The following is a 27,866-nucleotide window of genomic DNA, read 5'->3' on the forward strand; positions in this document are numbered from 1 at the left end:
ACTCCACAACCATTGAGGCAAGTTATCCCGACAACGTACAATTGACTAACTGCACCCCACAATTAAGTTGTTGAGTATCTATTATGACTCTGACCTCGTGCACTGCTTAATACAACACAATCTTTCTTCTACAACACTCGTTCAATTTGTTGGCGTTCTATCAATTGACAATTGCTTGTGTTGATTCCGAAGCTTCTGGCTTGACTGGCCAGGTACTAAATTGTTCTTCAACACAGCTTCGGGCGAGTGTCTATTGTGATGAGTCAAAACATGAATACCCCACAGATCGAACGGCAGCAGGATAGCGAATTGCACGACCTTCGAAGCCCATCAACCGCTAAGGTCGAGCCTAGAAAGGACAACAATGTGGAGCTTGAGCCTGAAAGTCAGATCAATACAGCCCCACTATCTAAAGCAAGAAGCATAGCACTCGTTATGACTTTGACAGGCGCAAGCTTTCTAAATGTCTGTCTCTCGAATAGCCGAACGTATAGACAACTGGTTCTTACACTTATATAGGTTGTCTCAACGCAAGCCATTGTCATCACACTGCCCGTGATACGTCGTGATCTCGACATACCAGAGAGTCGATCACAATGGATTGTCTCTTCCTACTCGCTAACATTCGGTTGCTTCTTGCTGCTTTGGGGCCGAATTGCTGATGTGGTGGGGAGGAAGATGATTTTCATACTCGGCACAGGCCTCGCTGTCTTAGCAAACATTGCCAATCCTTTCATGAGGAACGATGTTGCTTTTAATGTGTTCCGAGGTCTTGCTGGCATCGTAAGCTTTCATTCGGTTCGATGCTCATACAGGCCACATTGAATAACTCTCTATAGGGAGGCGCTGCCAGTGTTCCAACGGCTATCGGCATTCTGGGCGTCACTTTCAGATCTGGAAAACGAAGAAACTATGCATTTGCGACATACTGTAAGCTTCATTTCACCATTCATAATTACAGCCGTCACTGATGTCTATTCAAGCCGCTGGATCTGCGATTGGTGGCGCTGTCGGAAACATCCTAGCAGGAGTGATCTCCGCCTATGCCTCATGGAAGTGGTGTTTTGGTGTCTTGGCCGCATTCGCAGCCATCATACTTGTCTCAGGAATCTTTACAATACCATCCCAGCCCTCAGAAGGTCCTTCAAGAAAAAGCATGCAAGCTCTGCTCAAGGAGGTCGACTGGCTTGGAGGCCTTCTGATAACAGCATCACTGATATGTCTCTTGTTCGCCCTGACAGAAGGAAACATAGCCGGCTGGTCGAACGCCTACATCCCCATCCTAATCGTCATCGCCGTCCTCCTCGTCCTCACATTCACCGCTTGGCAATGGTATCAAATCGCGCGTACATCCCGCCCCCCACTCTTCAACATCACCCTCCTACGCAACCTCCGCTTCACCTCCGGCATATGCATCATGGGCATGTTCTTTGGCGGCTACAACGCATTCGCCGTCTTCGCCACCTACCTCTGGCAAGACTTCCAAGGCCTCTCCACCATTCAAACCACCCTCCGCTTCCTCCCCCAGGGAATCATGGGGACGCTCGTCGCCTTCCTCATGTCAATCTTGATCTCAAGGGTGCCCACATGCACCCTGCTCGTCGGAGCCAACCTCGCCGTCGCGTTGTCGTGTCTCTTATTCGCAATCCCAATCTCCCCGCATACATCATACTTCGCGACCGGCCTCCCCGCGATGATCTTGTCCGTCATCGGCGCAGACGTCGTGTGGCCCTGTCTCACGTTGTTTACGAGTATGAGCGTCCCGCAGGCTGACCAGGCGGTCGGCGGGGCGATTATCAATGCGTCTGGGCAGATTGGACGGTCTATCGGTCTTGCCATCTCGACTGCGATTCAGATTGGCGTCATGGCGAGCTCGAGGGATGAGTCGGTGGTAGATGCGGGAGAGATCAAGGCTTGGGATGCGGCGAGTTTGGCGGGCCTGAGAGCGGCGAATTGGTATAATTTTGGGCTGTTGCTCGTTTCGGCTGGTGTCACGGCAGTGACGTTTCGTGGATTGGGTGTTGTGGGACGGATTGAACGAGAGGCTGAGAGTGACGGTTCATGATCCTGTCGAGCCATTCTAAAAACAAAATCACGAAGATCACGTATAAGAAGGGTTTGAGTAGAGTAAACTGTTGTTTATACAGGTAATAAGGGGTCACATGAATCTACACCTGGAGGACACGAAGATATATAATGCCAAAACTTAGAGTGCCACGAAATCGAAGATGTTGAGCCATGAAATGGATTGATCTAAAATACACACAATGCAGTAACATACAAAAAGAAATCTAAACCATTAAGGTAAGTCATTAATCGTCATCTTTACTCCTCAAGGTGCTGGCCTTGGCCACGAGGTCGCCCACTGCAAGGATTGACGCCGCCCCAACGATGTTGAACACAGCAACATTGGAGGCAAACTCCTTGCCGAACCAATTTCGCAGTTCGACCGCCACCAGAGAATCCACTCCGTATTGATGCAATGCTTTTGTCGTGTCGATGTCTTCGGCCGTTAGCGACAGGGTCCGTGATAGTTTCTTGACAAAACCCTTCATGACTATAGCTGCTGCTTCAGCTAAGGACCCTGCGGCTTTGAATTGTCTTCCGTAATCTTCGTTTTCATTACCCGTGCCAGCAGTCGAGGAATTCCCCGATTCGTCTCTTCCCAGTTTCCTTATGTGGGAGAACAATGAATGTGCATAAGCTGCCGGCAATTGCGCTTCCGCGCTCTGTTCTGCACTACCAGTAGGAAGGCCTACTAAAGTCTGTGGACTCCCTGATACTCTGTCCTCGAGTAAGCAGTAATGATCCAACAGTGCCAACAGCTCTTCTTCCTCTACAGGAAGCATAGTGTTCCTAGCGACCTTTCCCAGATGCTCATTCTCTGCAATGACCCCAACCTTGTTCATTGCGCCCAAATCGATGGCAATTGCGCGTTCTCCTTTGTCAATGCGGCTCTGAGCGAGTGCATCTTGAAATGTGTTTCCTGCTGCGTAATTTGCCTGGCCTGTAGTACCTACAATGCCTGAAAGAGATGATAGGAAGATGAAGAAATCCATTCCAGCAGGCAATAGCTTATCCAGGTTGATAGATGTGGCAATCTTTGCCTGGGTAGAGACGTTCCAATCATCGTACGTCATGGTTTCGAAAAGAGCGTCCTAATTAAGAGTCAGCTTGGTTTTTGAACATATGAAGGGGATACTTACCCGTAGGACCATGGTGCCTTGTAGACAACCTCGAATCGGCGGCATTGTCTGAGCACATTCAGCAAGGACAGCTGCCAACTGCTCTTCCGATGTAACATCGCAAGGCGGCGCTTCAATGTGAGCACCCTTGTCTCGAAGCTCTTGCAACAGAGATGTGGCCGCCGGCAATGCGTGTCCTGAACGAGAAAGCAGTAGCAAGTTTCTTGCACCCTTGGATACCATCCATCGAGCTGCGCTTCGGCCCAGGCCGCCCAATCCACCAGCGATGACGTACGTTGAGTTTGCATCCAGTCGTTTGCCGTTGTTTTCAACGCCCCAAGTTTTCACGATGTCGCCCTGTTCGACTTTTAGAACAAATTTCCCGGTTGACTTTCCGCTCATCAAGGATCTGAAGCCTTTCTCAACCTCTGACAACTTCATAACTTCGAGCGGATATGGTAGGTTAGCCTTGCGTTCAGCTATCATGTTGACAATACCGGACAGGAATTTGTTAAACATAGTCGGACGGAGCGTGCCCATGTCATCTGTGGCGACCGCATGGAATGACACATTCTTGTCAAAGTGAGCCATGGCTAGTTTGGCGTTTCCGATCATCTCAGTCCTTCCTAGCTCTACGAAGCGTCCAAAAGGTGCGATCACTTCCCAAGACGCTCGCAGCCTGTCACCCGAGAGCGAGTTTACGACGACATCAACGCCTTTGTCCTCTGTAGCTACCATGATACTATGAGCGAAAGATGTATCTCGGCTGTACAGAATTTGCTCTTTGGGAATACAGTAATGCTCCATGAGGAAGTCCCTTTTCTCGAGAGATCCGACTGTCGTGTATATCTTTGCACCGATCGAGAGAGCGACCTGGATGCACATTTGTCCAGTTGCTCCTGCTCCGGAATGAATGAGAACTGTTTCGTCTTTCTCCAGTCGAGCTCGATCGACAAGTGAATAGTAAGCAGTCGTTCCTGCAATTGGTATCGCTGCAGCTTCTTCGAAACTGAGGATATCCGGGATTTTAACAGCCAGATCCTGGTGAATTCTGTTGATCGTCTTGAAGCAGCCGTTTTGTGCCATCATCACTCTATCTCCAGGCACGAATCGCGAATTACGGCCAACCTTGGTGACTACACCGGAGCATTCACATCCCAGGGCACTTGCGGGCAATCTTCCTAATGCGATGACTACATCCTTGAAGTTGAGCCCGAAAGCGAGAGCTTGGACCTCGACCTCATCGTCTAGAAGTGGTTCGGGGATCTCGGGCAAAGGCACGAAACGCAGAGTGTCGAAGAGTCCAGGGTTCTTGATCTCGAGCTTTAGCGGTCCGGCATCCTCAATTCGTTGTTGAGTAAGGTGTGGAGTAGTCTTCGAAAAGACTGTCTGATCAAGAGTCTCACTGTGAACTACTCGTGGAATGCGGACAATTCCATCCGTAATGAAATACTCTGTTTCCATTGACTGCCCCGATGCAAACGATGCCCCAAGAATCTTCAGTGTGATTTCGGCAATCGAGTTGGAAGTGCTCGACGAGTCAAAGGAAATAGTTGTGAAATCCCTGCTCGTATACTCTGATCGTAGCACTCTTGCTAAGCCATTGATCATGCTTTGGTATGGTTGTGCATCTTGACTAGCGTTTGATTTGGAAATCCAGACCAGCTCTTGGCCTACATTCATGAGATGCTTAAGAGAAGCAAAATCGGCCTCTTTCATGCCATGAAGGAATGCACGCTCCGTCTCTGGAAGGAATATAACTCGGCCGTTAGCTTGAACGTTAGTTGTCGGCAATTGAGAGAGCAGCGTGACAGTTGCCTTTATGTTCCACTTTGAGGACATGTTCGTTTGCAAACGGCGAGCAAGCAGTTTCTGGAACTCGGTATCTTCGATAACGATGATAAATGGAGCACTTCCTTTGGCATCCTCGTGATCAGCGGTTGCTGTTGTTATAAGGAGGCTTGCTTGATCGGAGTCATCTAACTCATGGTCATTGAGGAGACACTCGTCCGAAAATTTGCACTTGGAGTAGAGTCCGAACCAGGAATCCTTGGAAGCCTCAAGTAACCAGGAGGGGCGAAGGCCAGTATGGAGCAACTTTCCCCCACTCTTCATCATGTCTCTGATGAAGCTCAACTGCTGATCAGTATGCGAACCCTTGATACTTCTCGCTGACAACAGCGCAATGTCATAGCTGTTCGAGGCAATCCCCTGTGTCTTGGCTGAGGAACTGAGTTCCAATTCTACGAAGCCGATACGCCCAGAAGCGCATTCATCAGGGAATGCTTTTTGGACAGCCTCTCGTGCACTTTGGGTCCAATTCACACAGCTATACTCTCCATATTCGAATGACTTTGTCTCCTGATGTTGGAGCAGATTGCTCAAGAGCGTATGATCTGAAGTTATATCGAATATCTTCATTTCCGGGTTCTTGTGCCCGAGGAGTGCCATGTAGTCAAGACGCGGCGTTTTGCTGCCCTGCAACACAGAGAGTAGTTGATTTGACTCTAACAAGCTGCTATCCGGCCTCGTTTCGACTCCAAAGCACAGACGCTTCGAGGTAGAAGAGTCTTGCTCCAAGTGATCGCGGGCACTCATAGTCGTCTGCAAATGATCCAGGGCCGCTACAACAGTTCCTGACTCATCCAAGATGATGGCCGAAGTATCAATACCATCGAAACCATGAGGCACTGCCTTGTTGCAAGTGCGTAGCTCCTGTCCCTTCATATTATTTCCCTGCAGCCACTCCTTAGAGAACCAGATGCTTTTAATACGGGCAGGAACACTGGTAGCAATAGGATTGGTCGCTCCGTCAGATCGAATTATCCACCCCAACTGGAAAAGCGAATCTAGAACGGCGGGATGTATGAAATAGTGTTCGGCGCCGTCGGTCGACAGGGCTTTCATCTTGTCCGCACTGATTCTACCAATGGCCGATTGTTTGCGATCCCAGTACACCTCGTCCAAGCCCTGGAAAGCCGAACTGTAATGCATCCCCATCTTTGAGAGATGTGAATAGATTTGTGACGTTTTGACATGATGCTTGCATGCCTCGGCCGTGCTGTTATATGTTTCTTGCCATTTCTCTCGCCTGCGATGACCATTGGAGTTGAGTTCAAGGCCTAGTTTAGACTCTTCATACTCAGCTCGAATTGTGCATCGGAACGCCTGTATCCAGTCTTGACCTTGCTGCACACAGATCGAGACCTCGTTGTAGGTAGACTCCTTTCCGATTACCCCTGACCAAGATCGCAAAGTAGTCTCGATTTGTGTTCCTCCAATGTCGGGCGTCGTATCGATGATGATGGGATTGGAGAATGTAGCGTTTGAAATGCGAACTCCAGCTATCTCGCTATTCTGTGGCGCAGTATGGTACACCGCTTCGACGGCCACTGCAAGCATGCCGGATGCGGGGAAGAGCGCAACATCATTCATCTTGTGATCTGGAAGCCATGGAAACTGTTGGATGTCAAGATGCCGCTTCCACTTCCGCTCGATAGCGGACCAGTCGGTAGGGGCTCCCAAAAGTGGAGAAGGAAAGTGCGGCCGAAGTTTCGCTATTCTCGGGGGGGTGTGCCTTGGAGCGTACTCTTTATGATGAAACACGTACTCAGGTAAATTGGTAAGGCACTTGTACTTGTGTTCTTGACTTAGATCGAGGCTGTTGACCTGATCAAGTCGAACCGGAAATCCTGCGCTGAACAGACGACCAGAGAGCTCGAATACCGATCGCAGGGTAGGATCGAATCGGGATATCACCGGAGTATACCGAGTAACATGATGCGTAGACGATAGGTTCTCGGTTATCGGTCGCTGCAAAGCGGCATGTGGCCCGACTTCGATCACTTCTGCGATCTCTATCTTGCCACCGCTTGCCGATGGCTCTTGAAAGATGGTACTCATGGCATCTGCGAAGCGTACCGATTGTACCATATTCTGGACCCAATAGGTAGACTCCCGAAGCACTTCACGATCGGAGACCCAATCTCCTGTGACCGAGGATGACATCAATGTAGGTTGACTATCCTTTGTACCGGGTTTGAGGTCGGCAATCTTTTCCTGATACATGCCAGCAATTTGTTCCATCTGGGAAGTGTGATACGCCACACCAGTCTTCAGTTCCCTGCAGAATATCCGCTTGGCATCTAGCGCAGTCTGCAGTAGGAGAATTTGCGATCGAGGACCGCCAATTGTGACGTTTTGAGGGCTGTTGATGCAGGCGATCGCCAAACTTTGAGTCTGATCGTTGACTTGGTCCAGATAGGGGCGTACCGCTGATGGAGAAAGAGCAACTGCAAGCATCGATCCATTGGACGTGGAATCTACAAGTGATCCAGCGTACTGTCCTCGGAAATAAGCCAGTCTACAAGCTGACTCCAACGATATCGCACCGCAAGTATAGGCTGCAGCTATCTCGCCAGACGAGTGTCCTGTGACATGTGTCGGCTGGATGTTGAAGCTTTCTAGCAGTTCAACAAGAGCGATCTGGAGAGCTGTGCACAGAGGCTGACTGTAGGACGGATGGTCGATATCCATTGTTTCGTCGCCCTGTAAAACATCTGCAAAATAGTCAGTATCATGTACCCACATCAATACTCAACGGGTAGACTAACCAAATAAAGACCATTTGCATCCCAGGCTGGCGAAAGCTGCATTGCATCGAACCAATGTTGCATGGAAGACCGTATATTTCAAGAGATGCAAGCCCATGCCTTTATATTGCGCTCCTTGACCGGTGAACACAAACGCAATTCCCGAGCCTCTCTTTGACTTGACTGGTTTAGATACGATTCGAGTAAGGTCTTTTAAGTCGTCGTATGATTCAATGATAGCGTATGATCTCCAATCATGATGTGTGCGTCGGCTTGCCAAAGTGTAGGCCAAGTCCTCTTCAGGATGTTCGGAAAGTCTTGCTTTGTCCTGGCTCTGGAAGTATTTTGCGAATGATGCATTCATTTTGGTGAGTGCTTTCTCATTGTTCGCGCTCCAGACAAGGATCTTCTCTTGAATAACGGGAACATGGATGCCGTTGGTGAAGATGCCCCCACTTTGGCGAGAGCTGGAATGGTGCGCTACGATTCCATGTTCACGGAAGTATCCAAAGGCGTCGTCCACAATGGCATGAGCATTGGACCCACCGAATCCGAATGAACTGACAGATGCCCGGAAGATTCCTTCCTCTGGGAATGAGACCGGGCTTGTAGGGAACTAGTGAAATGTGATCAGTTCCCTGCATCAAGAGGATCTAACAGCGACAAACCTTAAGGAAGTTCAAGTTGTCTGCAGCTATCGAGCTGTTCAGACGTTCGAAATTCGCATTGGGTGGGAGGATGCCTTTCTCTGTGACGAGGATTGCTTTGATCAATCCCGCGACACCACTGGCGCCCTCTAAGTGACCAATGTTTGGCTTCAGGGTGCCACTTGAAAATGTCAGTCACTGCTTCCTTCGATACTACAAGAAGATAACTTACACATATATAGGATCACTCTCAGAACGATGAGTTCGGAATACACTACCGATGGATGCAGCCTCTAATGGATCGCCGACGAAGGTACCAGTACCTAAGAAATCGGAAGTCAGTCTTGTTGCAAGCAATCAATTGAAATATGCTCTTACCATGAGCCTCGAAATATTTTGTCGAGCCTGGCGACAATTTGGCCTTCTCGTAGGTTTCCCTAATTAGTCTGGACTGACTGATTGGGCTAGGGACAGTGATGCCCGGCGTATAGCCGTCCTGATTAGTCCCAGTCGCTCTAATGACGGCACGAATGGTATCATTATTTGCTATGGCATCCGATAATCTTTTCAAGACCACGACGCCGACACCTTCACCTCTCGTGTAGCCATTGGCTCGGTTGTCGAAGCTGTAGGAACGAGCCTCTGGCGACAAGAAACCCATTCGCGTCATCGATATGGGGGCCTCTACCGCCAGCAGTACATTTGTGCCCCCAACGACAGCCTGATGGACTATGTAAGCACATAACGGATGATGCATCGACCACGAGAAAACGTGACCTAGTACGACGAGAGAGGCCACCTACCATTGAAGTCTCATTGAGCATTAATCCTTGGCATGCAATATGTAGTGCGATCATACTGCTGGAACAAGCAGTGTCCAGGGTCAAGCTGGGCCCTGCGAGATCGAAGAACCAACTTACGCGATTCGCTAGGACGGCCGCAGATGACCCTGTCGCAGCATACTTGGGTATATTATCGACGTCTTTGAGACTCTCGTGCTTATGGTCATTGCACATAGTACCAGCGTAGACCCCTGTCTTGGACCCTCGCAGCGCTTCGAGAGTAATTCCAGCTAATTCCCCAAGATCAGTTTTGCGACCCACTACCCAAAAAACAAAGAGGTCAAGAAGAACACGACAAGCGCAATTCAAACGTACCATTTTCAAAGGCCTGGTAAGTGGTTTCTAATAATAGGCACTGCTGAGGATCTAGTGCGGCTGCTTCAGCGCTCGTTATGGAGAAGAACGACGCATCGAAAAGAGCAGGATCGTCTCTGAGGAAATGCGCCCCGCGGGCGGCAATCTGGAAAGCAGAAGTTCAGCGCAAGCAGCAAGTCAAGAAGCCGATCCGGCTCACCGAACTGGTCTCCCTTCGTGCGGGATTGTGGAACGCATCCACATTGAGTCTGTCGCTGGGCCATTCGGAAGTAGAGCATTGTTTCTTCATCAGCATCTCCCAGAAGGCCTCTGAGTCGACCGCATCTTGGGGAAACCGCAGACCGACGCCGATCACTGCGATAGGTTCCATGGCGGGCGGTTCTGGGTGCGAAATGTCAAGTAGGACAAAACGTGGAGTCCCGAGCGAAACGCTCTCTCTAGCCTGGGGGGGAACAGGGAATGCCTCGTGGCATATCACACAGTTGAATATCCAAAATTCTGTATCGAGTGGATATTTGAGACAAAATACCGGAATGCGTTGATATTAGGAGTGACCCAGCAAAGCAGTAAGGTATGTACGAGTGTACTGCGTACTCCTTAACAGGGTCGTGCAATCTAAGCGTTCGTCCCCCGTTTGTCCCTCGTCTGTCCCTCGTTTGCATTGGCATGCCTATAAATTACGACACTACCCCCGAAACCAACCACCCCTGTCCGCGTTGGATGACACGATTCAACCCAATTAAATCGACCACGGCTCGCAACCTTGGACGCTTACGACGGAGCCGAATCATATCAGGCTTGTTACCCCACTCCCAATGCCAGTTCGACCGAGGGCTGGACGGGCTGGACTGAGGTTGCTCTGTGGTTCTTGGTCAAGCGACCTTCCATGTGCAAGATCGAGAACCGACGACGCCATGTAGAGCCATGTACAGCCATGTAAACCTTCAGCCATCTATTCCTTTTCCCTTCCGGAACTTCCGTAAGCATCAAATCCTTCCGATCCATAGTGCCACCCGGAAAACTCTGATATGATCCCGGCGTGGCATTGGACGAGACAAGTAATCAGTATGACAGAAGTATTAGATTTGGACTACCGAACATGATTGCGCGACGGGCGCGCGATAGTAAGAGCTCAAAAGCCACAATATGGCTAGGAAAGTCGTGGTCTCATTAATATATGCCATGCCAACCCCCTTCCATGCAATCGACGCGCGCTTGATTCGACCCGTGAACAGAAGGTCGGATGGATGCCAGAACAAAAAACAATAACGTTTCTTTTTATTCCCACCCCGGCCCAAAATCAACGATTCCCCCAAGCCAACAAAAAGCCAAAAACTCCCAATGGTGAATTTCATCAATCGCGGGTGCCGCGCGTGCTATTATTCGTAATCGTGACGCCCTCCGATGCTGATGCCAGTGATGCTGGTGGACTCGCTTCCTTCGCACTGTATGCCACTGTCGCAGATGCCTCTTCTATTGGTGGCCACTCTTCGTCTGGGTGCTCCTGCCGGTAGCGACGCACTCGCTGGGCCCAGCGCGCGGGACCGTGGTACACAAGGTCGGGCCTGTCTAATATCTCGGATCCCGTCGAGCGTGCGACGAGCTCGTCGAACTCGATGTCGGTGACGACGACTCTCGACGCTCGGCCGTTCGCACGTGCACCGACGGGCGGCGCTCCTGGCTCGTCGGACTTGTGGCTCGTCGCTGCTGACGAGGGGAATATCAACCGCCACTTTGCTAGTATCGCGGCGGCGAAGGGTTTGCGGCCCATGTACCGCAGGAATTTGGGGAAGTAGGGAAGGCAGGCGATCAGGAAACCGATCGCCATCTCTGGTAGTGACCAGAGACCTAGAAGACCGACGTTGTAGCTGACGTCGGGACTGTTCTTGATCTGTATGGCGAAGTAGACTCGAACAACGGATGAGCCAAGTGCACTGCGAAGGTCGTTAGTGGGTAGTTCGCAGTCTGACCAACCGTTCGGTGGAGAATACTAACAGTAAGGCGACCAGGAAGGCGGAAGCCAGTCCTAGTTTGCGTTTCAAAGGCATTCGAAGGTCCCAAATCACTCGTTGGGGGAGCACCAACATGAGTGCGTCGGAGATGGTGTTGAGAGATGCAGTGGATATGAGGAGAGCGCCGGTGTCCAGGCAGCGTCCATTTGGATTTGGATTTCCAGGTTTGCAGGCGAAGATGAGCATGAATGTGGCGGTGATGTAGAATACGACATTAATCCAGATGAGCATGTGCGAAATCCAGAAGGTTAGGTCTCTGATGCCAGGCGCGACGAAGAAACGTATCATTTGCAGCGCGATGGCTACTTTTAGTGGAAGAACGACGATGTTGTACAAAATGGATCCAACTTGGAAGGTCTGATCATGATTGCATTAGCCTAAAAGGCCCGATGTTATTATATTCGGGAAGAATATAAATGAAGTCACTTACCTTGAGAAAATCTATATATTGTCGAACAGTAAGGTTCCATTGGTGAGTGCCGACATGTTTGTCGGCGATGAGAAAGGCGATCGCGGTGAAGCCTCCGCTATAGGCAACCCACGATACAAGCAAAAGGTCTCAAGGAAGGATGAGCTGAAGCCACCGACCGGGGTAAAAGGGCGCTAAGACTTACAATCTTCTAACGCTAGGTGATGATTGATTCGAACCTTAACAAACGTTCGCATGCTAAAAAGCAAGGTGATGAGAACCAAGAGGGTCACCGTTATGCCAAAACCCGCATGTTTGAGACTGGGTGGGTTGTCGAACTGTGGCTCAATACCAGGCGGCGGGCTCAGCGCGGGCTGATCCAGCAGAGACTCATATTGGATCGGGCTCATTATAATGAGCGAAGGGACCTCGCGGGACGAGGAGAGGACCAGTCGCGCGATCAGTGGCACAAAACTGATTGCGGCGAAGCATCAGGGTGGGATCATAAGTAATGGAGAGGTAGACCGCGCAGTATCAAACGGTCAATGGCGAAGCTAGGACATGACGCGGGATGCAGCAGCGCATGTGTGTGAATATATCTCCTCCAGCAACAGGGAACGGACATCGGCCTGAGTGGCAGGGAAAACAGACAGCAGAATTAAGTCCTGGAAGATGGCACCTGTACTCACCAATCGACTGGGCGGCCACCCCACCGGTAAAGTGCTTCACGCACGGGAGTTGTTGGTATCCTATTCGAGCATCCTCCGGTATTTTATCGCAATATAACGGTCTTGGGAGGCCCCCATTGGGAAGCTCGTCTACAACTGTTTGCGCAGCGCTTCGTGACCAAGGCGTCCCACACGGGTAGCGTTATGGCAGCGCCCCCCTGTAGTACGACGTGGATCGTATGTGGCTCGCCCCATGCTTCTGACTTCAGTAATCTGTGAGAAGGCAAACGAACACACCTCATTTTGGTAAATATTTGCTGTCGAAGAGTGGCACAGGAATGGAAAATAATATTTGAGTGGAACATTTCGCACAATGTTGATGATGACCGGTTTTGCGACCGACATCTCTCGACTCTGCTGTGCCACATTGGGCTCCTCAGATGGATCTGGAATCAAAGAAAGCGGTAGAAAGATCGGCAAATGATCCTCAGCCGGGACGAAAGAACGATGAGCCGTCATTGGCGCCTGTAGATCTGGAGCACGAGGCTGATCATAGCATCGATGAACCCGTATACCTTAACGGTGCGCGATACTACCTCCTTGGGGCAGCGTTAGTCTATTCTGCCACCTGGTTGCACGGAGCGACTTAGACAGCCAGCTGATAGATGGTTTGCATGGTAGGCTGTGTTACAGGTATCGGAATACCCATCGTAACGACCTCTGTTGCTACTATAACAAACGATCTTGGGCATTTCGACAAGGCGACATGGATCACTTCTGCCTATCTCTTAGGATATATCGGCGTTCTCATTATATGGACAAAGCTTAGCGACATCTTCGGTCGAAAATCACAATGCGTTCTATCACTGTTATTGTTCATAGTCTTTTCCGCTGGTTGTGGAGCAGCTGTATGCTGATACTTGTGCTTCGGTACCCGAGTAGAGATCTCCAGCTGACCACAGTACGTAGGATCATATGTAGAGCATTCCAAGGTATATGGGGAGGTGGTACCATGACAGTCTTCTATGCAATGGCCTTTGAATTATTCCCCCGACAAGGTATGCAGGAATGACGGGCTTCATCGCGTGGGTGTATGGTACAGCTATTCACGGGACCTATAATCGGCGGAGCAATCAGTGATTCTACTCACTGGAGGTGGATCTTCATCTTCAGTGTTCCTGTAGCAGTGCGGGCGGTCGTCATTGTTCTGTTCTTTCTTCCCAGCAACTTCCCACTCCATGGAAAGCAGAGCTATGCGCAGATCTCCTTCAAGAACCTGTTGGTGAAAGAGACCGTAGCTAGAGTCGACCTCATCGGTGTCGTAGCTTTGTGGGCAGGAGTGATTGCGCTGACGACCACATTCGAAGAGGCTGGAATATCCCATGGATGGAGTTCCGCACTGGTGATAGCTCTACTAGTCGTCGGCGGTCTTATACTGATAGGTTTCTTTAGATGGGAGTACTATGTCACGAAGAGGCTGGATGCTACCGAGCCTGTGTTTCCCTGGTATTTTGCGACAAACCGGATCATCATGGGTTTGCTCCTGTAAGTTCCTCGCGATCATTTTTCGTTCCAGGAATAACCTGAGTCAGTGCCGGATTCTCTCAAGGCATGCCATGGATCGGTGGGCTTTTCCAGATACCACAAAAATTCCAAATCGACCATGGATAGTCGCCCATCGCAGCTGGCATTAAAACGATCCCTTTCTCTGCTACCGCTCCAGTAGGTTCGCTCGTCGCAGCTATCATCGCGAAAAAGGGCGTACCGCCAGTCTACATCTTCCTCTTCGGTTCTGCTTTGCGCGTCTTGGGTCTCGTGCTCTTAGGTACTCTATCATTGTCGACACGGATCTCTCATGCACAGTCCGGCTATCAAGTTCTCGTGGGTTTCGGCTCTGGCACCTGCAATTCGTTGTTGACGTTGCTCGCACCATCATCAGTGAAGAAGTCACCTGACAAATGCAAGTCTGCCTTTCCTCCACTCTAAAATCCAACCTCAGCGCTTGCTAATTGCGAACAACAGCCGTGGCCATTGGTGCTCTCAATCTCTCAATCAATCCCGGTTCCTGGGGGGTGCAATCGCCCTGGGCATCATCAACACTGCGATGAGCGGTTTCATTCAAGGAAGACCTCGACACACTCTCCCGGATTGGGCCGTCGAAGATCTGCTCAAGTCAGCCAAGACCTTGTCTATCCTGGACGAACAGCGGAAGGGTGCGGGTGCCCAGATACCCGCACAGGGATACAACCTCCAGTTCGAGGTGTTGGCAGGGCTCGCTAGCTGAAAGCTTTCAGATAATCGAGACGCTCATGATGTGGCAGCCGCAGCAGCAGATCAAAGCTGCATGAGGTGTTTGTTTCGTAGCAATTGAGGAGGTCGATGCAATCTACTTGAGATCAGCAAACAGCAAGTATATCATCGTCATACATCTCCAACAGCATCAACAACGTCAACATACAAGGGCTTCCGACCGTCGTTCAATAGTGATTTGAGACATCAGGATGGCGGGCAACAGCGGCCTGCACTGCACTGCTGCAGCAGAGGTGATTTGTAGTATCCACATAGTCTGTGATATAGGTGCATGCATGTATATTTGAAGGATTTGCGCTAGCCATCCCATGTGAGCGACTCTATGGCGGCTGATTGGTGCAAATTTAGCCGGCCAGCCCCTCCAAAACAACTCAAATGATCCCGCCCGTGTCGTTGCAACGGGCGCTTATCGTCGCAGTCAGCTGAGTAAGTAAGTAATTTTCTCTCCCTGGTTGCGAGCGTCCTCACAGGTTGAGATGGCGACATGCTGCATGCCCTTTTGCTTGGATCGAATAGCGTGATGGGAGATAGCGTGGGTTGGCAGCAGGCATGCGAAATCCGAGATGGACATAGGAATTATACGGATTGGGACCCTGTTAATAAATCTACGGTTTCCGTTCCACAACCGATGTGGGCTGCGCCGCTGGGGCATCATTCGAACGGTATCCGATCGAGAGGGTCGCACAGCACAATCCCTCAGAATCCTATCTGCACGTAATGGCATTGTCTGCATCTGCCAGTCGATACATATTTCCGCCAAATGCTTCTTCTCGTCCTTCATCGTCCCTCATGCACGTAACTTCGACGACACCCTTCTCATGCCTGCTTCTTCTCTGATACCCCTTTACCGAGGCCAATGCCTGCGAGGAATGCGAGTCTCAGCAGCAGGAACCCGTACAGTATGGTCATATTGAGCGCGTCTTCGCTCCTCCATAGCCACGGGCGAAGGGATACCTCGGTACCAAGTGCTTGCCAACTGCCGTAGATGTGAAGCATGTCGCACAGTACCATGCCCAGTATCATAGTCTTCCACACCCGCAATTCCTTGGTTATCCGCAGCACCACCGCCTCGTTAAACGCGAACAAGATGTAGCACGCCGCGACCTGGTCGAAGATGACCTGGACCGAGGGCGAGTAGGTCGCAGTAGCGGACATTGTGGTGAGGAAGTTGGCAGGGCGGAAATGGCAGAGGAGCGCACCGTTGAAGGCGGAAAAGGGTTCGAAGTAGAGAAACATGATGCGATAGAGCAATGGGATATGGGGTAGCGACGCCATAATGAGAGGTCCAATTGATGACTTCAGGTTATTTTTTCGGATCGAATTAGATGCGTGTTCGAATCTGTGTCTCTCAGGGACAACGAGTGACGTCTGAGTAGGGTTTTGCGGTTGGAGTGCAGAGCGTTCTACAAAGTTTGAAATGGCGTCTTGCTAGCAGATCGGTTCGCAGAAAGTTTTGTGCTACGCGTTTCGGGTGAGGGACCAGCCAGACCAGCCTCAGGTACGGGGGACACGGGGGAAACGGGGGAGTGAGAAGGACGGGAAAGCTAGACTGGTTAGGGCAGTTGGGCGTCGCAATGGCGGCCCGCGACGGCCCCAACCGTCAGCCATTGCGATACTGTGCCGCCAGGCTGCCTAAGAATGTGTGGACTCGTACCACGATGCAATGCAGTTCATTCTAGGCAATCGATCTCCGCTAGTGGGAACTGTGCCTCAATATGACCCACTGCAACTGCGTGATTATCAACTGGTTTCCATTCTTGACGTGGCGGTTCTTCCAACATGTAACAGCATGATCATACCATCTCCACTCTGTAATACCTAATGGTGATTCGCTGACTGGGAGAGTATCCAACAGGCCCAGCTTTCTTAGGGACGAGATAGAGAGATTCGAATATATTAAAAACACTGCTTTCAGAGCTGTGTGCTACCAAAAAGTGACCAATAATAGCAACATGCTATGAAAGGCTTAAAACAACGTCCCTCTACACTATGTTACCAATGGATGGGGCTCTTCCTCTTCTGTCTCCTCTGAAGGCGATCCAGTACAGATAATCTCACACAAACAAGGTGTACGTACTTAGGTATCTATTAACATACACTCACTAGGAGGGAGAGATAGAGCACTGTAGTCTCTATATCAGCTACTAACACCAACACTTGAAGTCAACTCGCGACGATCTCTTAAGCACTGAAGATCAAAACGTTTCCTTCAAGTAGAACCAGTGTTCCAGGAGACAAACTATTAACATATACAACCCTCCAACAAACTTTGGTAGACAAGCAAATATACTCCTACACCTGTTCCTGATTTGACCGTATTACGGTCACATCTAGTACCAGTGCTAGACGGCGGAAGTTCATACTGGACATATCGGTGTGGTGATAGTCTACGTGGTCAAACTGTCATGTGCCAATTCTTTGTTGTTACAAACTATATCAGTCGATCATATCTCTACTCGTGTTGTTACTACTACGTGGTACAGGCTGTGAACATCGTGTATATCATCAAGGACTCCTACACATCACAAAACCGTAGCTTGTTGTTTGTCAAATTTCAATATTAATCAGCAGTTGAAACAATGTACGTTCTAAGCACTCCCTCTACCATGTTGTCTCGTTCCGAGATTTTGTCACATGCTTGGCCTTCAACTGGGCTACAAACGCTTCTCCTCTGTGTCCGCAAGACTCTGGTGGTGGGATCAAACACCTTGTTTTCGCACCAGTCTAAAAGAAGTCAAGAAGAAAAATGAACTTGACGAGTATGGATAGAATCGTACGCTACATACCTCTATTGTACAACCCTGGCCTCTGATATGAAACGTGAATGATCGAACAAACACACACGCTCAACGAACAGACGCGCTCAACGAACAGACGCGCTCAACGAACAGACGCGCTCAACGAACATACACGCTCAACGAACATACACGCTCACCGAACATACACGCTCAACGATTATACACAGACATGCTCAACAATCAGACAACACAAATATGCTCAACGAACAAACACACTTAACCAGACTCTTACAGTTCTTCGCATATTTCCACAAGACACCCCGTGCCTTACAAAAACCTCCCATCTCGACAACCACCCAACCCTCAACAATCACATATTTTATCGACGCATTCATCTATAATAACTGCCATTCGTCCACAGTAGTACCACTAAAATCCTCGAAAAACTATAGTCTACCTTTAATCTTGTTTGTAGATTCTATGTCTATAGTCTATAAAATACATTTCTGATTTACAGAAACATTTTACGAAATCGTACAAAAAAAGGATAATAAATCTAGATACAAGAAAACACAGAAATAAACACATATATCGATTGCTATACAATAATCTCATTAGCATCAAATACAATAGAAATACATCTATGTAAACAAATACATCGCATTGCATCAGCACCACAGAACAACGACGACAGTTATTTTCAGAGCCGGTTTGAACTGCAGATTGAAATTATTTAAAAGGGAGCTGGATGTCATAGTAATACATGCATGTGTCGATTAGAAAAATTTCCTGCGTCTGTTATTACTGCTTTGATTTAGTTGGATGAGATGGATGTCGTGGTCGCTGATTTGACCTTGTTTTCATGATCGTTGAGCTGGTAAACCCGTCTGTGTAATCCACGGACTGCGTTCGAAGAACCGTAAGGAGGCGAGCGACAAAGTGAACACACCGACAAGAAAGCATCCATGTCCCTCTTGTTGTCTAGATAAATCGCATCAACGATCTAAATAACCGCCTGAAACCCAGACGTGGTTTCACTTCCATCCTCTTCCTCCCTTTATTCCCTCGCCACAAGGCAGAAAGGCAGACACTGCTTATCCTACGGTACACAAAATAGTCACCATCGAGCACGTGTCTAGTCTTCACACACAGGTCCTTCAGTCTGAGGGGGACAATGAAAAGCTAGGTTCGGGATATGCATGAACAGCATCATAGTGGAGTGGGATAGATCGATTGGGGTCGTCGATTCGATTCGTACCTATAGATGCGCGACCAAAAGAACAGGGAGGCACAAGTAATAGTAACATTGTTTTCGTTCGAGACCTTACTTCGCCATATTAATCCCTTTACTTTGGGCGGATCGACTATCCTTGAGACGATATCAGTGTCCAGCTGGGGAGTCGAAAGGAAAGGCAGCGCAGATCGATAGTCCAAGAATAAACACTTTTGAATATTAAAGTCTAAAAACTAGCTATCTAGATAGATGAGTATGCACTACAGAATATGGATGATAGAAACCGGATAATTAGAAAATAGTCATATTTCACCGCTAATCGTGACAAAACGTTCGATCTTTTTTGTTGTTTGTGTTAGAGGGGGAGAGAGAGATGATTATGAGAGAAGGGGGGCTGAACCACAACCTGACATTAGAAAACCATCGACTGTAATTTCTACATTTATCCCCAGTATCACGGATCACACACTGTTGACGAACCGATCTCTCGGATTGCTTCATGAGCGGTGGATGCTCTGAAAACGTCCCATGCTTACCGGGAGAACCTCTTCAAAGCCCACCCCTCTCATTCACTCCAGGACCCATCTCGACCGGAGACGCCACGACCGGACTCTGTGGATCGGGATTCATCTCATGAAATGTCTTGCTTTCGACCTCGAACAAGTTCTCTGAGGTGTTCCTCGCCTCTAGTTCGGCGGCCGCGGCTTTCTTTGCTTTCTGCTTGCGGTGGTAGATGAGGAAGCCTGCTAGAGCTACGGAGAGGACGACCACGGGGACGGTGACACCTGCTGCGATGGCGGCGACGTTGGTGTTGTCGTCTGATGACGAAGGAGATGCTGGAGTATTTGTTGGTGGGGGAGTGCCGAGGGGAGTCGAGCCTGGTGATGCTGTTGCTGATGAGGTGGGCGGGGCGGTTACTGACGTGACTGCTACAACGAACTCTTAGCTACTGAATCTATCTACATCATAGTTGGCCTGCCAGATTCGTACTTGAGGAAGGTTGCTCCAGATGGCCTATATGACAGTAGCTGTCGAACACCGAGAGAGCCATGGAAGCGTTCTGTGCGGGCTGCTCGGAGCATGCGCTCTCGACATGCTTTCTGATCTGGCTCGTCACGCTTGCGGAGCTCAGGTAGCAGAAGCATATGTACGATGTCGTTAGGGAGTCGTCACCGCAACCATAGGCCATGTCTCGAACGATGGTCGAGAGCTGGGCCTCCGCACATGTCGACAGGAGAGCATAGTCGGGTACTTCATCGATGAAGATCTTCAGGGTCTCTGCAGCAGTTGCGATGTAAGAGTTGACTATGAAAAGCAGGGCGTATAGCAAGAGGGAAGACATGACGGCTGTCAGAAAGGTGCTAAGGAGGCACTAAGGAGAAAGGGCTTAATGGGAGAAAGACGACGGGGCGTGGAAACATAGTGGCTTAAGTGATAACAACTGACAGCTCGCTTGCTGCTGACGCAGTAAACGTCTTTGCTTCGGGGTGGGCGTCCACTGTAGAGCTGTTCAGAAATTGTTTCTTCAGCCTTGCGTGTGGTGGTAATTTGAGGATCAACAATATGTGCAAATATGCACACTTGACCTGTGCCAACAAGCACACTGCATGGTCATACTGCTGTGATTCGCTTGTAGTTGGGAGTTGTGTAACTTGAACCAGGCTGATGGCGCTGAGAGCCGGGAGGAGATGTTAGAATAGGGTTGTGATGTTCGCTCTGATCATCCATGGCGACTTCCTAGTGGAGGGCCAACGATGCGAAGCTAGCCCAGATCCGGCACATGCATTCACTCTCAGGCTCCCTACCGGAATAACAAGGCCGACTGCGAAGTTGAGGACATTGAGTTGGGCTTGCGAGTGGGGTCCGTGGAGAATGGCTTCGGAAAGACCGCCAAAGGGTCAAGTTATGTAGTTGAATTCCTTGCTGTCTTCGATGAGATCAACTCTCTCGGCTGGTTAAAGAACGCCATATATGCATTGACGGAACGCCAGGTCTCAGCCTCGCTTATTTCCATGATGCAAAGGATTTATTCTCGGAGAGGCGAAGTAAACTTGAGATCGTCGTCGAGATAGTATAAAGCGACGAGACCGAGCTGAACAATGTACTCCGTACCTGGCCTTGCAGTATACATATTCATTACTGCATCTATTAGCCATTGAGGCAGGCTGATCACACTATGCGGGGTCCAGCTCTTATCTTCGGCCTTGTATTGGCTCTTTTCGTGGCATATGCCCAAAGCTCCCTGACAAAACGGGCAGACAACTCTTTTGCGGGCACCAATCTGTACTTCCTCCACGCACTGCCCAAGGTTGAACAAGAAACGTATGTTCAGACCCTTGCTGGGTGGGGAGTCAAGTTGGTCAGACTTTGGGGTGAGCATCCCCTAATAGGAGTGAGGCGTTGCGAAGAAAGGCATCGTCTATGAATTCATCATCTAATGAGCCATTAGTAACGAACGTTGACACTGGTTGTCTCAAAGGGAGCACTATTGTGGACGCTGTTCCGCCACTGGAAGCCATTGTCGGGACTTACGACACAACGGTCCTCAACAAGCTGGATGACACGCTGAAGCTGTTGCACGAGAACGGCATCAAGGCTATCATCTCACCTCATAATGCAAACTCGCTGACCGAGGCATATCTTTGCGACGCGTACTGCAATAAGTACACGGACGGTACGACTTTCTATTCGTCCACAGAGGCGAAGGCAGACTACGACAACCGCCTCGAGGCAATTTTAAATTATCAATCTCCAAACTTCAACAAGCCATGGAAACAACTCTCAGAGGTGATCTATTCATTCAACCTCCAAAACGAACCACTCATCGGACAAATCGCCAAGCTTCAGGCAAACGACCCCGATGACTGGCTGTGTGGACGGGCGGGAAAAATCCGCGAACTACTGGGATACTCTCCCATCAAAGTGTCGACCGGCGGGGTGGGTGGTTCACAATATTGCTGTGACCATGAATTCAACCTGCTGGAGAAAGCCCTGCAGTGCGATGCCTTGGACATCATGAGCGTCCACGGCTACATGAGCAAGGCCAGCGACTGGGCTTACTTCATCACCGGAGACAAGTCAACGCTTCGCGACGGAAATGCCGCAGGGAAGCTCGTAATGGTAGAGGAGTGGGGAGTTTCGGTGGACTTTGAGGAAGATTTCGATACGCAGGTGCAGGTGTTCAACGACGCTGGTGTTCCATGGGTAAGTTACTAGATGCGATTACCAAGATGGTGGGAACACTGCTGACCTTTCGTGTAGCTTTATTGGCAGGTGGTACCGGGACTTGACGGCTCACAGCCAGGCGCCCCCTCGAGCTGCGGATATGATTCTTTCGAGATTGGGGTGAATAGTCCCAAGGGAGATGTTGCGAGCGCAGTAGCTGCAGCGAATGCGGCTATTGCCAATCAGACTTGGTCCGGGATTTAAGTAGTACATCCAATGTATGGTAGCTTTTCGGCTCATGTTGTTCTTGTTGCATACTTCGTAGAGGGGATCCCGAGGGTGGATACTTATGGATACTCAAGTCTGTGGGTGCTAGTGAAGCCACATTCTTGATTCTATTGCGTTAGCATGTCAGTTTGATGTCAGTAATACAATACACACAAGAAGAGAACTCCCAGAATCATTGTATCAATATTAGGGTTCCGAGGATAGTGATATTATGTTGTTTTTTTGGTTCTTGGTTGGTGGGATGACACCTACCTAATGTATACGTTATTTCACTTGAGAGCCCCCAACAAAGGTCGTGACTCGAATTGTTGGGCTGGGCACTCGATAAGAGATGATTGTTATCTCGAAATCATTGTGACCACGAATGGATGGATAGAAGGAAGGGTTCTAGAACCCAAAAACTGTAATATATGTTAGGGCGCGGATAGGAGGGGGATGCATGCCTCAAGGTAACTAAGGTGGTGATGGAGGGGGAAGGGGGAAACATGGCATTCTCAGTTTTCCCCATGTTGTACGCGATGCGATTGTTGTGTCATTCAGCATCGCCAAAAGACATGGAGATCGACGAAAGCCAATCCTCAATGGAATAATTAATGGACCGCTCGGCAAGGAACCGGACAAGGCTTTAATGGGTTGGCAACCAAGGATTAGTTACCAGAGGACAGACGTTGCAATAAATCATCATGTCACTCGGTCGTAACCAGCTGGTTGGTTTCGGAACACTCGTGCCTAAGAGGTACCCAGGGTGCCAGGTAGGTAGCGCCCACGTTCCACGTTCCACGTTCCACGCTATCGTTACAATGTCTTTTTGACATCACTACCTAGGTAAGTATTTCCGTGCTTGATTGGCCCGGACAAGCAATGGCCTTGTATGGGATATAGAAGCTGAGCACGACATCGACGATTGATCTGGCTGCAGCTGGGACTTTTCCGTGAGCTGCTGCTGCTTGTGCTGTGAAGTCAGAATGATGTGAGAATAGACGAATCGGAATTGAAACATGCGGACGTGCGATAAGCGGTTCTTTCATCAGCCTGTTTTCTTGACACCCTTCAGCATGTGGTTCCTGGTGGCGCGGATGAGACACCAGACGTGGCTTCTGCGACAGCTTGTAGATGGATGCTTCTGCTTATAATTTTGAATATGCTTGTGCTTCTGCCAGATGGCTAATAATTGGGTACAATCCATATCATCTACGGGAGTGTTCTTGAAGGTTCGTGCGTCCCCACCTCCTGGGGGAAACACGACGTCATAGTTGGGGCGCGGATACTCCAACTATTTGGTCAATTTTTTTTTCCTTTTCATTGCTACAAGACACAGGGTATTGGAATGGCCCATTAGGAGGATAAAGGTAATAGAGGCAGAATAAAAACAGGACTATCACCAGTCACTAGCCACCACGCACCAAAAAGTAATAAACCCTTGCCATGTCCTTGTTGCTGGGTTGGTTGTTGCTTAGGACCCGCTTACCTGCCCATGGGTACCTGCCTACTCGCTGGGTGGTAGAGGCTATTCCGCCCCAAAACCAAGGAAAAAAAACAACCACCATACTCAATCAATCCTTCAACATACAGACTCAACTTATTTACTCACTCTCACACACACACACTCCCTCTCACTTCGTGCATGCATCAAGTACCTAATTACTTCATTTCTACATCAAAGTAAAGTTGCAATCGCTTCCAAGGCTTCTTCTAGCTCTTTCCATTCTTTTCCCATCACCGTCCCTCTTCATCCCCTGTCCACCACCTCCACCACCATCACTATCACCTACCTCTCTTCCTCCTCCTTAACTTCGTTCCGCCTTTACCTCTGAGCTTTCCCCACTGTTCATCATATTCGCATCCTTCGCCTGCACAGACCTTTATTTCACGTTCGCGTTCACCTTCACCTTCACACTCGTCTCGCTCTCACTCGGCGCGCCTCTGATCACTTGTCGCTATTATCTATACCTCTGTCCTCTTACCACTCTTCCATCGCGACAATCCTCTCCCCACCAACTGCGCATGCGCCAATCGTACGCCCAATATGACTACATTTGTAGTATCTATGTAAGTTGAAGAAGAGGTTTTCCTAGGCCAGACGGCGGACCCGTGACGACAAAATACTGATCAACAAAATCACAGGTTTTTGCCGGTCACGGTGGACTTCAATGAGTTGTCAGAGTATGAGCGCCGCGCAAATCCAGAACCAGCGGCTGTCGTAGAGGAACTCGAGCAACAAGCCTCGGACACTAAGAGTGTTCGTCCACCAGGGCCTACCAGGCAAGCTAGTTTGTTCCAGCAGACGACCGCTCCAACTCCCCCAAAGACTCCGGCTGTAGAGCATGTTGACTTCTTTGCCGTCAATCCCAGTGCTGCGACTCATTTTGCCAAACCCACTGATCCGCGCACGTTGGTACGCAGCGACTCCCACGTGCCTGAATGGGGCAACAATGGGCCGTACTTCAACCAGCCCAGCTCCAAGGCGCGTCCACCGCCCCCGGACACCATTCTAGAGTATGCCAATTCCAAGGAGCGTACGGACAACGTTCGTAAGGAGAGGTTGTCCCTGCCCCAAAGACACAGCTCTCGAGACCACAGCAGAGATCCCCGTTGGGTAGCGGACTGGTCTGTGGTTCCAGCCGTGCAAGGCAACGGCGGATTGACCAACGCCGTCCGAGCCTCCCGTGATGCTGGCTCTGTGAACGAGGTGCTGAACGTTGGTCTTGTTGGCTTCCCCACCGACGTACTCGGTGACAAGAAGAAAGAAGAGATTGAGTCCAAGCTTGAGGCAGAGCACGAGTGCCTGACGGTCTTTGTCAGTGACACTGACCTCGACGGCCACTACTCTCACTACTGCAAGACCATTCTCTGGCCAGTGTTCCATTATCAGATCCCCGATCACCCCAAGAGCAAGGCTTACGAGGATCACTCGTATCAGTTCTACGTCAATCTGAATCAGGCTTTTGCCGACAAGGTTGTTGCCAACTACAAGCGCGGCGACACCATCTGGATCCATGATTATCATCTCTGTCTGGTACCCGCGATGGTTCGCAAGAAGCTGCCCGATGCCCAAATTGGCTTCTTCCTTCATGCTGCCTTTCCCTCGTCCGAAGTGTTCCGTTGCCTCGCCGCTCGCAAGAACTTGCTTGAGGGTATGCTTGGAGCCAACCTTGTCGCCTTCCAAACCCATGAGTATGCGCACCACTTCCTACAGACTTGCAGCCGGATCTTGTCAGTAGAAGCAACCGAGGATGGAGTTCAGCTGGAAAATAACTTCGTTAATGTTTGGTCGATCGCGATAGGCATCGATCCCGTTCGCCTATCCCTCGAGCGTGATGAGCAGCCAGTGCTGGAGTGGATCGAAGCATTGCGCAACCGTTACCCTGGCAAGAAGCTGATTGTAGCACGAGATAAGCTGGATGGCATTCGGGGTGTGCGCCAAAAGCTACTAGCATTCGAGTTGTTCCTAAACAAGTATCCGGATTGGCGTGACAAGGTAATGCAACTGCGCTCATTTCATTAGTGCGAGCCGACGCTGACAGAAGATAGGTCGTTCTGATTCAAGTTGCAACGCCAACTACCGAGAATGACGACTTGGCTGCTACGGTCTCTGAGATTGTGACTCGAATCGATGCTGTACACAGCAGCCTGTCGCACAATCCTCTGGTCTACTTGAGACAGGATATCGCCTTCACCCAATACCTGGCGCTGCTTTCGATGGCAGACATTCTGATGGTCACCAGCCTCCGCGACGGCATGAATCTTGGAGTCCATGAGTTTGCCATTTGCCAAGATGGAAAACATTCTGGCAAGAAGCATGGCCCAGTAATCTTGAGTGAATTCACCGGCAGCGCTGCCTTCTTCGAAGGAGCTGAACTTTCTGTCAACCCCTGGGACTACAAAGGGTGTGCCGAGACCATCAAGGTCGCGCTAGATATGAGCGATGAAGAGAAGGCCACTCGATTCGAAAGAATTCGTAACAAGGTGTTGAATCACACAGGAGATTTCTGGTTCACCCAGCTTGCCAATCATCTGACGAAAGTCCATGATGAGCATTTTCGCCGCGACACAATGTCGATTCCCCGCTTGAGCAATGTCAAACTCGGTCAAGCATACCAGAAGTGTGACAAGCGCCTTTTCCTCCTGGATTATGAGGGTACCTTGGCTCCTTTCGGCTCCGTCAACAACACCATCATAACCAATCTCGAACGCGCTACGGAAACTCTCAATGATCTCCTCCAAGATAATAAGAACATGGTGTACGTCATGAGCGGTCGCACCATGAAGGAGCTGCAGATGGTCTTCGCCCGGGTACCTGGCGTTGGCCTGATTGCCGAGAATGGGTGCTATGTGCGCCCGCTAAACTCGGACGAATGGATTGCCTTCGCGGATGAGGAGAAGGCAAACAAGTGGAAGGATTCGGTCAAGTCGATCCTCCAGTACTATCGCGAGCGTGTTGAGGGTAGTTGGGTGGAAGAGCGCAACTGCTCGCTCATTTTCCACTATGAGAACACGCCCGAAACCGATTCTGCGAATCGCCAGGCAGGCGACTGCGCAACTCACATCAACGATGCATGTGAGTCACTTCGTGTTCGAGCTGTGCCCACGAAAGACTCGGTCATCATTGAGCCCATGGACTTGAACAAAGCGACGGCGGCTACTCACATCTTCCATGAACTTGGAACGGCCAACAGGCCTAACTTCCTGATGGTGGCTGGAAATGACCGAGACGACGAAGTCGTCTTCCGATGGGCTGAGAACCTGAACGAGAAAGGGGTCGTCCCCGAGACCACGACTGTGAGCGTGGGCAACAGGAACACGGTGGCCATGTCAACCTTGCCACAAGGAACAACTGGTAAGTTGAATTGTTGCATTGTGAAGATGCCCAAATCCACAGATACCCTAACCCAGTGGCTTAGGACTCCTCAACACGCTCAACAAGCTCGCTCGACTTTGAATGACTACATGAGGTAATGATACACACACCTTCCCCTTTTCCTTTCTGCCAAACACATTTGCACGATGGACCCCCGGCGTTTGAAGGAGCACTATACCATCAGGGTTGCATGCGATGTATTATGACGACATGAATGAAGCACTGAATTAGACAATGGAAATGGCATGGAAATGGCATGGACATGGCATGGAGACGATGGAAACGACCATATTGCGGTGGTGATAAGAAGGTTCCCAACAGTGGAACCTCTTCTACCAAATGCTCCTTGCCGTTTGCACATGAGTGCGGAACTGTGATTAGACTACACCTTTCTTCTACTCAAGGCCTTCGAAGGCAAAATACCTGATCTGACCAATGCTTCATGCTACGAATGCGGTTCCTGTGAAGTAACATTTAGACTCGAAAATGGGAAAGCACAGCTGCGGGCCACTCTCTCAATAATGGCTCAAGCTAATTATGTGTTTTTCTGGAAACGATGATGCCGTTATAATAGTATGGCATGGATGAGAACGAAACAGTTGA

General features: G+C 49.8%; 8 protein-coding genes across 8 annotated transcripts; 4 read left to right on the forward strand and 4 right to left on the reverse strand.

Annotated features, from left to right (window-relative positions):
- Positions 1-121: 121 nt before the first annotated feature.
- BU24DRAFT_423606 (MFS general substrate transporter) lies at positions 122-2,173 on the forward strand. Its single transcript, XM_033528296.1, has 4 exons — positions 122-465; positions 520-783; positions 840-930; positions 984-2,173. Exons 1-4 carry the CDS (start codon positions 271-273, stop codon positions 2,063-2,065), a joined length of 1,632 nt encoding a protein of 543 aa, XP_033383047.1. The 5' UTR covers positions 122-270; the 3' UTR covers positions 2,066-2,173.
- A 139-nt stretch (positions 2,174-2,312) lies between these two features.
- Positions 2,313-9,951, reverse strand: BU24DRAFT_463471 (ketoacyl-synt-domain-containing protein; the record flags this gene model as incomplete). Its single annotated transcript, XM_033532126.1, has 9 exons — positions 2,313-3,158; positions 3,207-7,744; positions 7,799-8,393; positions 8,446-8,605; positions 8,657-8,747; positions 8,803-9,145; positions 9,228-9,496; positions 9,582-9,726; positions 9,781-9,951. The coding sequence occupies 9 exons, from the start codon at positions 9,949-9,951 to the stop codon at positions 2,313-2,315; spliced, it is 7,158 nt and encodes a 2,385-aa protein (XP_033383048.1).
- A 984-nt stretch (positions 9,952-10,935) lies between these two features.
- Positions 10,936-12,412, reverse strand: BU24DRAFT_463472 (uncharacterized protein; the record flags this gene model as incomplete). Its single annotated transcript, XM_033532127.1, has 4 exons — positions 10,936-11,515; positions 11,577-11,950; positions 12,024-12,151; positions 12,208-12,412. The coding sequence occupies 4 exons, from the start codon at positions 12,410-12,412 to the stop codon at positions 10,936-10,938; spliced, it is 1,287 nt and encodes a 428-aa protein (XP_033383049.1).
- A 923-nt stretch (positions 12,413-13,335) lies between these two features.
- BU24DRAFT_442010 (MFS general substrate transporter) lies at positions 13,336-15,109 on the forward strand (the record flags this gene model as incomplete). The annotated part of the gene is made up of 7 exons (XM_033530496.1): positions 13,336-13,578; positions 13,623-13,728; positions 13,801-14,215; positions 14,263-14,294; positions 14,355-14,634; positions 14,693-14,930; positions 14,965-15,109. 7 exons carry the CDS (start codon positions 13,336-13,338, stop codon positions 15,016-15,018), a joined length of 1,368 nt encoding a protein of 455 aa, XP_033383050.1. The 3' UTR covers positions 15,019-15,109.
- Positions 15,110-15,372: 263 nt separating this feature from the next.
- BU24DRAFT_423611 (uncharacterized protein) lies at positions 15,373-16,567 on the reverse strand. Its single transcript, XM_033528297.1, has 2 exons — positions 15,449-16,567; positions 15,373-15,402 (listed from the first exon to the last, which is right to left on the reverse strand). Exon 1 carries the CDS (start codon positions 16,253-16,255, stop codon positions 15,797-15,799), a length of 459 nt encoding a protein of 152 aa, XP_033383051.1. The 5' UTR covers positions 16,256-16,567; the 3' UTR covers positions 15,373-15,402; positions 15,449-15,796.
- Positions 16,568-19,641: 3,074 nt separating this feature from the next.
- Positions 19,642-20,476, reverse strand: BU24DRAFT_220095 (uncharacterized protein). The gene is made up of 2 exons (XM_033522041.1): positions 19,875-20,476; positions 19,642-19,788 (listed from the first exon to the last, which is right to left on the reverse strand). Exon 1 carries the CDS (start codon positions 20,292-20,294, stop codon positions 19,917-19,919), a length of 378 nt encoding a protein of 125 aa, XP_033383052.1. The 5' UTR covers positions 20,295-20,476; the 3' UTR covers positions 19,642-19,788; positions 19,875-19,916.
- A 439-nt stretch (positions 20,477-20,915) lies between these two features.
- BU24DRAFT_423616 (glycoside hydrolase family 5 protein) lies at positions 20,916-22,506 on the forward strand. Its single transcript, XM_033528298.1, has 3 exons — positions 20,916-21,324; positions 21,402-22,156; positions 22,214-22,506. Exons 1-3 carry the CDS (start codon positions 21,129-21,131, stop codon positions 22,379-22,381), a joined length of 1,119 nt encoding a protein of 372 aa, XP_033383053.1. The 5' UTR covers positions 20,916-21,128; the 3' UTR covers positions 22,382-22,506.
- A 1,466-nt stretch (positions 22,507-23,972) lies between these two features.
- Positions 23,973-27,694, forward strand: BU24DRAFT_392840 (glycosyltransferase family 20 protein). Its single transcript, XM_033525174.1, has 4 exons — positions 23,973-24,454; positions 24,530-25,883; positions 25,937-27,242; positions 27,307-27,694. The coding sequence occupies exons 1-4, from the start codon at positions 24,432-24,434 to the stop codon at positions 27,342-27,344; spliced, it is 2,721 nt and encodes a 906-aa protein (XP_033383054.1). The 5' UTR covers positions 23,973-24,431; the 3' UTR covers positions 27,345-27,694.
- Positions 27,695-27,866: the final 172 nt, after the last annotated feature.

This window comes from Aaosphaeria arxii (assembly GCF_010015735.1).
Source record: "Aaosphaeria arxii CBS 175.79 unplaced genomic scaffold BU24scaffold_5, whole genome shotgun sequence".
In the NCBI taxonomy this organism is placed as follows: Eukaryota; Fungi; Ascomycota; class Dothideomycetes; order Pleosporales; genus Aaosphaeria; species Aaosphaeria arxii.